This window comes from Cheilinus undulatus, linkage group 8 (genome assembly GCF_018320785.1).
Source record: "Cheilinus undulatus linkage group 8, ASM1832078v1, whole genome shotgun sequence".
NCBI lineage: Eukaryota > Metazoa > Chordata > Actinopteri > Labriformes > Labridae > Cheilinus > Cheilinus undulatus.
This window is the reverse complement of record NC_054872.1, coordinates 52,882,599-52,894,130: the sequence shown is the minus strand read 5'-3', so window position 1 is coordinate 52,894,130 and position 11,532 is coordinate 52,882,599. Positions and strand designations below refer to the sequence as shown.

The window sequence follows — 11,532 nt, the reverse complement described above, 5'->3', positions numbered from 1 at the left end:
TCACTGTTGAATTATTCTTTAATTTTCATTGATAAAATAATGTACAGTCGGTTATAATGATGAAGAAGATCATTAAAAACAGCAAATGTTCCAGCTGATTAGATTTATAACACACATCAGAAACATGACAACAAGCATTTACACTGTTCTGATCAATATTTATACTCAACACTAATTCAGTCTAATGTCTCTACTGCCCACTACGGCGGCCCTCAAGGTCAAAAACCTTCCACTTAAAGCACAAGAATCACTGCACAAAACCAGAAATATCATAGTGAACATAAATACACTGACTAAAAAAATATCAAAATAGTATCAAACTAAGTAAAACATGCTGTGATTCACAGAAGCATTCAGTGAAACAGTTCAATGAAATGTTGATAAAAGGTTCCTGAAATGTTCTGGAGTTTCACTGAATGTTTCTGAGTTTCACTGAATGTTTTTGATTTTCACCGTTTCGGGTTTTCATGAAATTTTTCTGTGGCTGAAAAAAGGATTTAGAAATGTTTTGTGTCCCAGGAAACATTTCTGTATTTATTTAGTATGTTTTAGTGTTTAATGAACATTGTTTTCATGAAAGACCTACATATCATATTTTTTGTGTTTTACTTGACCTTCAGGGCCACCATAGATCAGGGTACTTCAAAAATACTTCAGTCCTTACTGATCAGTTAAACAACCCTTCATTCTTGACTGATCGGTTAAACCTTCAGTCTTTATTGATCAGTTAATCAAGCTTTCAGTCTTACTGACCAGTTAAACAAACGTTACATATAAAAGTATAAAAACATGAGGATAAGAAGCTGCTGGGACCTTAAATCATCACGGAGTGGAGCATCTGTCTAAGCAGATGATCTCTGTGATGTTTATTTTTATTTTTTTATTCCAGCATTTAAAGAGTTGCTGTGACCATTTCCATGGAAACAGCTGCCGCCGTCCGTTATCACGTTGTCGATAAAGTTATGCTCAGATCAGTGTTTTGGTTCAGACAAACAAGCAGATTGGTCCAAGCCAACCAGGAAGTCAAAATATCTCAAATCCTATATAAATATACCAGACACATGCTAACATGCAAACAGACAGCTGTGCTCATCACTGAGATGGACCTAGCACCCCACCCCCCTCCCCCACCCCCTGCACAGGTTCCTGAAAAACTTTGAGTTTCAGGGCTTGACATGAACTTTTACGCTCACCAGCCACCATGGCTATTAGTACTTTTGTAAAAGTACCTGCCACTTTAGATTTTCACCAGCCACTATGGCTAGTAGTTTTAGTACTTTTTAAAAGTTATCAGCCATTTTGGATTTTTCACTAGCCAATGTGGCTAGTAGTCATCTGAAGTTACTAGCCACTTCTAATTTTCACCAGCCACTGTGGATAGAAGTAATGGCAGTTTTGTTAAGTCACCAGCCACTTTAGATTTTCACCAGCCACTATGGCTAGTAGTTTTAGTACTTTTTAAAAGTTATCAGCCATTTTGGATTTTTCACTAGCCAATGTGGCTAGTAGTCATCTGAAGTTACTAGCCACTTCTAATTTTCACCAGTCACTGTGGATAGAAGTAATAGCAGTTTTGTTAAGTCACCAGCCATTTTGGATATTTCACCAGCCACTGTTTTAATAGTTTTTGAAAGTTATCAGCACTTTGGATTTTTCACCAGTCACTGTGGCTAGTAGTTTTAGAAGTTTTCAGAAGTTTTCAGCCACTTTAAATTTTCACCAGCCACTGTGGACAGAAGTTTTAGTAGTTTTGTAAAGTTACCAGCCATTTTGGATTTTCACCAGCCACTAGTAGTTTAAGTAGTTTTCAAACGTTATCAGCAATTTGGATTTTTCAATAGCCACTGTGGATAGAAGTTTTTGTAGATTTGTAAAGTTACCAGCATTTTGGATTTTTCAGTAGCCACAGTGGCTAGTAGTTTTAGTAGTTTTTGAAAGTTATCGGTAATTTTGCATTTTTCATCAGCCACTTTGGCCAGTAGTCTTCTTACATTAATAAGCATTTTGAATTTTTCACTAGCCATTGTGGCTAGTTGTTTTATTAGTTTTCGAAAGTTATCAGTAATTTTGCATTTTTTAATTGCCATTGTGGCTAGTAGTTTTAGTAGTTTTGTAAAGTTACCAGTCATTCTGGATTTTGACCAGTCACTGTGGCTAGTTGTTTTTGTCGTTTTTGAAAGTTACCAGTCATTCTGGATTTTGAACAGCCACTGTGGCTAGCAGTTTTAGTAGTCTGTGAAAGTTATCAGCAATTTTGGATTTTTGACTAGCCACTGTGGCTAGTAGCCTTCTGAAGTCACCAGCCATTTTGGATTTTTCATTAGCCACTGTGGCTAGTTTTCTTATTTTCTAAAGTTACCAGCCATTCTGGATTACACCAGCCACAATCTTATTCTTGGAAAATAAAGTTTTATATGATGAACCCATAACTATGGCACACTAAATTTTACTCAAACTAGATGTCGATCCCTGTATGTATAAATAAAACTGGAAAGTAACATGTCTAGGTCTGGAATGAGACAAAACACATGCTCTGTTCTCCTTCAGTAACCTGATGACAATAAGCTCTCGAGACATTTGTGGTTTATTGGGTAAATTAGTTCCTACCTGTGTTAACTAACCTTTCTGCCATGATCATCTTAATGGAGCTAACAGCTGAGCACAGTTAGAGAGAAGCAGAGGACTGTACACTGACCAGTCGTACCCACCAGAGTGGCTAGTGAGAGTCACTGTGGTACATGCCACAGCTGAAATCCACCCACGTTTAGGGGGTTGGCAGGGTTCAATGTCAAGCCCTGTTTTTTTTTTTTTTTTTTTTTTTTTTTTTTAAGTTTTGCTTTTGGTTTAAAAAACAAAATAAAATGAAAAAGATCTCATCTACTCTTAGGTTCAGTCTCAAACAGGAATCAGATTCTGCCAGCTTACAGTGACGAACTGAACTGTTTTATCACAGTTCAGTATTAAGGAATATAATTACAGCTAAAAACATATTCACCTCATTAATACAGTTATATTAAATGTATTAACGTCATTAATACAGTTATATCAACTATTTTAACTTAATTAAAACTGTTTAAAAATATATTCACTGTAATAAGAGTATGCACTGATGCCTTCCTGCAGTTCCCGCCCAACTGAGTTTATTCTCAGGATTCCGAGGTCAAAGTCAGAATTCTGAGAATAGATTTGGAATTCTGAGTGGTTTCATCTTTGTTAATGTTTCTCCAAAAATTCCTCTGAACATGTTTGACATGGTTTTGTCTTTGTAAATGTAATGTTACAGCTCCAAATGTTTCTGTGAATATTTTCTACATGGTGTGCTCTCTCAGCTGACTTAAAGTCGTCTCTCACTCCTCTCTGTTCTCAGCAGCTTGACCTGCAGTGGCCCCACCTACTGTGACATCATGTGCATACCCTCTATTGATACAGTCTAATGTAATGGTTTAACCCCCCCTTCCTTTTAAAGCGAGCTGCTGATATCCAAAGGCATTCTGGGAAACGTAGTGTGACGACTATAAACATCTAGGTTACCCTCCAGCTGGTGTGATGATGTAAACAGATTTCAAACACACTTCAGGAAGGAAACCATGACAGCAGGAAATGACATCATCTCCAGCTCTGACCAGCCTTCTCCCTGTGACATAACGCTGACATCACACTGACATCAGTGGTGGAGGTGTGGCGTTAACTGGGCTCAGCTCCACACTCGCTCTCCTCTGGGATGTCCTGCAGGTCTGAGACAGCGGCTCACAGGTTACCATGGTGACCACAGAAAGCGGTTAATGATGACCATAAATGTCTAGCTGTTCTTACCTCTGGGGCTGTCAGAGCGAGGGGAGATCCTCATTACCTCCTCTTCCTCTTCATTTCCTTCCTGTAGACCGTCCAGGTGGTCCACAGGATCCTGACTGGCCAGTGGGGCGGGGGGGCGGGGCTCTAGTTCCCTGCTGCCACGCCTCCTGCTCACCTGCTGACACAAGTGTTGTTGGTTTAGTTGATGGTAGTAGTTATAAGGATAGTTGGAATAATATTTTCAGTGAGGCTGGTCGGACGGACTGGTCCACGCCACTACAAATCCCACTAGTGGATCAGAGACATGGTGAGGCGTATTCAGTCCTTCATTACATTAAAACAGAATCATGTGACTAAATACTGAGAGAGAGGTGTGTTGATGAAGGATAATGGTTCATAGGTAGACCTGTGTTTACCTTGAAGCTGCGTTGTTATATCCTGTAGATACCTGGACTCGCCCCTAAACCCACCCACCTGTTCACTGATTTCTCCATTGCTCCTCCTCCTTCCTCCTGACTCCACCCCGTCTCTAGAAGGCTCCTCCCCTCTCAGACGGAGGCGCGTCACTTCCTCCTGCAGCAGCTCCACCTGTCTCCTCAGAAGCTCCGCCTCCCCACTGGAATCCATCCCAGCATCCCGGGACATTGACCTGCTGAGGCGTGGGTGGGCGTGGCCAGACGAGGAGGAGACCGGGCAGGTGGTGACTGACAGCTCCAGGATGGAGTCCTGACGAATCACAGCAGCCTGGGGGCGAGGTCAGAGAGGGCATAGGTGAGAGGAGGTCATAAGGTACCTGGCCATGGTCAGGTGGTCTGATGGCGTACCTGTAGGGCGTGGAGGTGTGTGCTAAGGCTGACCAATAGCTTACGGATCTCCTGTGGAGAGAACATGTGACAGTCAGCTCTGCTCTGATTGGAACCAAACATGGCCAATCTGTTTGAACTATTCGTTACCTGGGTGACCGTTCCCTCCTGGACCTGGTTACCGTTTGTGTCCTAAAAACAAATTTTAAAAATGTTACGGTGGAAACTAATTTGCTCATCATCATGAATATTTTATTCAGTGAAAGGTAAGTGTTTACCTTTGACGAGCTGTTCGAGTCGATGGAACCGTTTAATGAACCTGAGTCGCCATCTGAGGGAAGAAAAACACAGGAACACTTCAGAGACACGTCAACACTAGAGGGCGTTACAGCAGCCAGCAACACCACAGGCACAACAGCAACAAAACTAACACTAGAGGGTGCCTTAGCAACAAATCAACACTAGAGGGCATTACAGCATCATGTCAACATAAGAGAGCCTTGTATCAACACTAGAGGGTGCTACAGCAGCCAACAACACCACAGGCACAACAGCAACATAACTAACACGAGAGTATGCAGAAGCAACACGTCAATGCTAAGGGGTGGCATTGTTCTGAAACACGCAAACTCATGTGAGAAAGACAAACTCAATAGAAGAAGTAAAAGAACAGCTAAATGATGGTCTGGTCCACAGAAAGAAAGGGAGAAGAACAATACTTCCCTCCTTGCCTCTAAAGATGATGTCACTAAATCTTAGTAAAAAATTCCCTCCTTGCCTGTAAAGAAGATGTCACTAAAGCTAAATAAACATTCCCTCCTTGCCTATAAAGATGATGTCACTAAATCTTAATAAACATTCCCTCCTTGTCTCTAAAGATGATGTCCCTAAATCTTAGTAAAAAATTCCCTCCTTGCCTGTAAAGAAGATGTCACTAAAGCTAAATAAACATTCCCTCCTTGCCTATAAAGATGATGTCACTAAATCTTAATAAACATTCCCTCCTTGTCTCTAAAGATGATGTCACTAAATCTTAGTAAAAAATTCCCTCCTTGCCTGTAAAGAAGATGTCACTAAAGCTAAAGATACATTCCCTCCTTGCCTGTAAAGAAGATGTCACTAAAGCTTAATAAACATTCCCTCCTTGCCTGTAAAGAAGATGTCACTAAAGCTAAATAAACATTCCCTCCTTGCCTGTAAAGAAGATGTCACTAAAGCTTAATAAACACTCCCTCCTTGCCTGTAAAGAAGATGTCACTAAAGCTAAAGATACATTCCCTCCTTGCCTGTAAAGAAGATGTCACTAAAGCTTAATAAACATTCCCTCCTTGCCTGTAAAGAAGATGTCACTAAAGCTAAATAAACATTCCCTCCTTGCCTGTAAAGAAGATGTCACTAAAGCTTAATAAACACTCCCTCCTTGCCTGTAAAGAAGATGTCACTAAAGCTAAATAAACATTTCCTTCCTGCCTGTAAAGAAGATGTCACTAAAGCTTAATTAATGTTCCCTCCTTGCCTGTAAAGAAGATGTCACTAAATCTTAATAAATGTTCCCTCCTTGCCTATAAAGATGATGTCACTAAAGCTTGATAAACATTCCCTCCTTGCCTGTAAAGAAAACGTCCCTAAAGCTTAATAAACATTCCCTTCTTGCCGGTAAAGAAAATTTCACTAAATCTTAATAAACATTCCCTCCTTGCCTATAAAGATGATGTCACTAAAGCTTGATAAACATTCCCTTCTTGCCGGTAAAGAAAATTTCACTAAATCTTAATAAACATTCCCTCCTTGCCTCTAATGATGATGTCACTAAAGGTTAATAAACATTCCCTCCTTGTCTTATAAGATGATGTCACTATAGCTTAATAAACATTCCATCCTTGCCTGAAATGATGATGTCACTAAATCTTAGTAAAAAAATCCCTCCTTGCCTGTAAAGAAGATGTCACTAAAGCTAAATAAACATTCCCTCCTTGCCTGTAAAGAAGATGTCACTAAAGCTTAATAAACATTCCCTCCTTGCCTGTAAAGATGATGTCACTAAAGCTAAATAAACATTCCCTCCTTGCCTGTAAAGATTATGTCACTAGATCTTGATAAATATTCCATCCTTGCCTGTAAAGATGATGTCACTAAAGCTAAATAAACATTCCCCCCTTCCCTCTGAAGATGACCCTTAACCTCAGAGATAAGGTAGAGAATATTGCAGTAGAACATTGATACTAGCAGTGATGACCGTCCTCTACTCACTAACACTACAGCTAATAAACCAGGATCAGGACTCTGTGATTCAGGGTTCTAATGAGTTAACGGTAAAGGTGACTCACTGCTCAGCTCCTGGTTTCCGTTGGTTATGTTGGATTTATGGATTTTGGCGTGGAGCAGCAGCTCAGTCAGCCTGTCGACTAAAAAAACAGTTATGTTCACAGACGTCCAGACATTCACCTTTTCATCAATGAGGACCAATGAGGACTTTGACCGACCTTCAGTGAGGGAGGTGCTGAGGAGTGGCTCAGCCTGAGGAGCGTGAGATGTGTCGGCTCTGAACAGGTTCCTGCAGGAAGAGGAGGATGTAGAGGAGGTCTTTAAGGAGGAGGTGCTTACATCCAAACCGTCCTCTTCTTCTGTGGTGCCTCTTCCTGTCGCCTCAACATAGTCAGAAAACAGAGTGACGCGCTCCTGCAGGAGCTCCATCACCTCCCTGTCCTTCTGCTGAATGTCAGCTGGAAGAGGAGAAGGAGGAGGAGGAGAAGGAGGGATCAGATTTGGTTTAAAGTGAAATGATGTGACAGAAAGAGGAGCAGCAGATATTCAGGACAGTTCATGGTGATTTAGAAGAGTCAGGTCTAGGAGCATGCCGGATCATCCTGTACTGGTCCGGCCTCCTAATGGCCATCCTCCAGGTCTGCTCCAGGGTCGTCGCAAAGGAGTCCAGTAGATGCTTCTGGTCATCAGCCAACAACCAGACCTCACAAGAATATCGTAAGACCAGGAGGACCAAGGACCAAAAGACTCTGACTTTAGTCCACATGCTCAGATACCGGGGGACTAAATCTACAGTTGATCTCGGCCACACAATCAGTGGATCGATGGATTACGCTGCCAAGGTGGGTGAACTGATCTACAGCTTCCTGTCTCATTCACAGACTCAGAATCAATGGCAGCATCTAAGACATCCCCAGATACCTGGATCTTTGTTTTGGTCCAGGAGACGTGCTAGTTAAGAGAGAGGACATCTACAGTCTCTAAGTGGATCTCTGCATTTGGCTAGTTGGCAGGTGTCAAGCCCTGGTTGTGACCATCACTAGAATACCAAGTCCAGCGCCGTGAATCAGGTCTCTGGAACCATGATCCAGCAATCTTTAAGCTCCAACCACTGACAAGAGAAGGAGCACTGAGGACTGTGACGTTTACTCATGTTTATGTTGTCTGATATCCAACCAGCCAGAACCACGACAGTCTTTCTGTCAGTCAGCTGATCTCTAACTCTTTTGCACAGTCAACAGAAGGAGGTCTAACAGGAACCACCTGGAAGGAGGCATATCGCCACCTAGTGGAGAGGAGGCTTACAAGGAGGAGATAAAACGATAGGTTTACTGAAGAGGAGGAGGAGTAGACGTTACCTCGGAGTCGTCGTATTAGAGCTTTGTCTTCTGTCTCGATGAGTGGGAACTCTGATCTGGGCGGACAGCTGACAATGACAACAGACACATAGACTGAGAACTACACAATATACACAAAATACACAATATACATGAACAATACACATGATATACACGCTGGACTTTAAATGGTTACATATATCCATAAACTACTGATGATATTCTAAACCTAGCCCAAAAAGTAAGTAAAAGAGTGTCTGGTAGATTATTCTTTTTTTTGTAACAATGCTTCCTGTCAGTAAATTTTGTGCAACCCACATACTCAGCTCTGCTGCTCATCCCACAAATGCATGTTCCTTACAAATGTGTCTCCATTCAAAAGTGAAATAAATAAGCTTTACAACGGTATAAGATTTATTGACAAGAAGCAATTTGCTACAACAAATAAATAATCTACCAAATACTCATTTACTTTGTCTACAGGGGTTAAAAAGAACTGCTGATGTTCTAGATAAAGCACTCTAGTGAGGGATCTAGTCTGACCTGTGGGCAGCCTGCTGGATCCATGTTTTCCACATCTTGCGGTCATCTTTGGAAGCAGCATACAGCTCATACATCTCAGGGGGGGCAGAGTCGCTGAGCAGGTAAATCCCTCGTTCCTGATTGGCTATATCTCTGACAATCAGGTTTGTCAGGGAGACGACTGGAGATTTATCCTGGGACACACAGATGGGTTTAGTCTCAGTCAGCACTAACTTTGGAAGTTATTTTAAATTTAGTCTTAAGATTAAAATGACCTCCTGAGTCAGGAAGAGGACTACAACTACAGTGAGGCCTCCTGAGACAGGAAGAGGACTACAACTACAGTGAGGCCTCCTGAGACAGGAAGAGGACTACAACTACAATGAGGCCTCCTGAGTCAGGAAGAGGACTACAACTACAATGAGGCCTCCTGAGTCAGGAAGAGGACTACAACTACAGTGGAGGCCTCCTGAGTCAGGAAGAGGACTACAACTACAATGGAGGCCTCCTGAGTCAGGAAGAGGACTACAACTACAGTGGAGGCCTCCTGAGTCAGGAAGAGGACTACAACTACAATGGAGGCCTCCTGAGTCAGGAAGAGGACTACAACTACAGTGGAGGCCTCCTGAGTCAGGAAGAGGACTACAACTACAGTGGAGACCTCCTGAGTCAAGAAGAGGACTACAACAACAATGGAGGCCTCCTGAGTCAGGAAGAGGACTACAACAACAATGGAGGCCTCCTGAGTCAGGAAGAGGACTACAACTACAGTGGAGGCCTCCTGAGTCAGGAAGAGGACTACAACTACAGTGGAGACCTCCTGAGTCAAGAAGAGGACTACAACAACAATGGAGGCCTCCTGAGTCAGTGAGAGGACTACAACAACAATGGAGGCCTCCTGAGTCAGGAAGAGGACTACAACAACAATGGAGGCCTCCTGAGTCAGGAAGAGGACTACAACTACAATGGAGGCCTCCTGAGACAGGAAGAGGACTACAACTACAGTGGAGACCTCCTGAGTCAGGAAGAGGTCTACAACTACAGTGGAGGCCTCCTGAGACAGGAAGAGGACTACAACTACAGTGGAGGCCTCCTGAGTCAGTAAGAGGACTACAACTACAGTGGAGGCCTCCTGAGACAGGAAGAGGACTACAACTACAGTGGAGGCCTCCTGAGTCAGTAAGAGGACTACAACTACAGTGGAGGCCTCCTGAGTCAGTAAGAGGACTACAACTACAGTGGAGGCCTCCTGAGTCTGGAAGAGGACTACAACTACAGTGGAGGCCTCCTGAGTCAGGAAGAGGACTACAACTACAGTGGAGACCTCCTGAGTCAGTGAGAGGACTACAACAACAATGGAGGCCTCCTGAGACAGGAAGAGGACTACAACTACAATGAGGCCTCCTGAGTCAGTGAGAGGACTACAACTACAATGAGGCCTCCTGAGTCAGGAAGAGGACTACAACTACAGTGGAGGCCTCCTGAGTCAGGAAGAGGACTACAACTACAGTGGAGACCTCCTGAGTCAAGAAGAGGACTACAACAACAATGGAGGCCTCCTGAGTCAGGAAGAGGACTACAACAACAATGGAGGCCTCCTGAGTCAGGAAGAGGACTACAACTACAGTGGAGGCCTCCTGAGTCAGGAAGAGGACTACAACTACAGTGGAGACCTCCTGAGTCAGGAAGAGGACTACAACTACAATGGAGGCCTCCTGAGACAGGAAGAGGACTACAACTACAGTGGAGGCCTCCTGAGTCAGTAAGAGGACTACAAAAGTAAATAAGACCACTTCTGGGCTTATGAACCGTTAATGCAAGATGACCATTTTGGTCGTATTTCCTGTTTCTCCATTTGACAGTTTTTCTGTCCTTTTCCTGACTCTTTTGCTGACATAAACACATCTGAGGGACTCACCAGTGAAGCAAAGGTGAACTTCTGATCTTTCTCCTGGAGGAAAACCAAGATGTCCGACATCAGCAGCACCTGTACGTCTGAATCAATCACATAGAGGCGTGTCAGCAGGCTCTAGCTCCACCCACATAAAAATGGCAGAGCATGTACACAGACTTGTACCTTTCATCCTGGAGCCCTGCACCTTCCAGAGGAGTGCCCCCTCGTGGAGCAGCTTCCTCCTGAGCAGTTCTCCTCCTCTGAACACGCCTCCTCCCCGAACCTCTGTCTGAGCCCGCGGGTCCAAACGAGCCTGCACCTCCTGTAGCCGCCGACTCCGCCCCAACTCCAGCACCTCCTCATCCACAGCGCTGATCAACTGTTTAAGGAGGAGTAAAGCCTGGCTCACAGCCTGGACCTCCCCCTCACTGCCTGCAGGGAGCAGGGTGGGTACAGAGATAGGGGTTACTAAAGCTCATTTAAGATTATTAAATGTTATCAGAGGTCAGGGGTTACTAAAGGTCAGGGGTCAGACTACCTTTGGTGTTGTCAAGGATTCTCTGGATCAGGACCGGGTATTTTGTGATTCGCTGAGTCACCAGCAAGATGCACTCCTGAACGCCATGACGACGCAGCAGAGGACCCCGACACACTCGCTAAGCATTATGGGGCAGGGGAGAGACAGATAGAACATCATTACAGTTATACCACCTTAAAACCAGTTTAAACCAGTTATAGGGGTTTCAAACCAGTTTAAACTGTTTAAACAAACCAACAACCATGCATATGAAAAAAACAAGCCTCCAAGAAACACAAACAAACAAACATACAGGCAAGCAAAAAAACAAACAATCAAAAACAAACAAACAAATAAACAAGCAAACAAACAAGCAAACAGACAAACAGACAGACAAACCAA

General features: G+C 43.3%; 1 protein-coding gene across 1 annotated transcript in view; it reads right to left on the bottom strand.

Moving 5' to 3' along the window:
- LOC121513936 (rho guanine nucleotide exchange factor 2-like) overlaps positions 1-11,532 on the bottom strand; it is a 42,950-nt gene continuing 31,418 nt past the window's right edge. The window contains exons 10-22 of the mRNA XM_041793966.1: positions 11,152-11,269; positions 10,797-11,045; positions 10,638-10,714; positions 8,741-8,913; positions 8,219-8,286; positions 7,079-7,318; positions 6,923-7,000; positions 4,874-4,926; positions 4,746-4,787; positions 4,617-4,667; positions 4,267-4,536; positions 3,814-3,967; positions 1-3,734 (exon numbers count right to left, since the gene is read on the bottom strand). Coding sequence (XP_041649900.1) covers positions 3,685-3,734; positions 3,814-3,967; positions 4,267-4,536; positions 4,617-4,667; positions 4,746-4,787; positions 4,874-4,926; positions 6,923-7,000; positions 7,079-7,318; positions 8,219-8,286; positions 8,741-8,913; positions 10,638-10,714; positions 10,797-11,045; positions 11,152-11,269 — 1,623 coding nt within the window. The 3' untranslated portion in view covers positions 1-3,684. The remainder of the gene's footprint in view (positions 3,735-3,813; positions 3,968-4,266; positions 4,537-4,616; positions 4,668-4,745; positions 4,788-4,873; positions 4,927-6,922; positions 7,001-7,078; positions 7,319-8,218; positions 8,287-8,740; positions 8,914-10,637; positions 10,715-10,796; positions 11,046-11,151; positions 11,270-11,532) is intronic.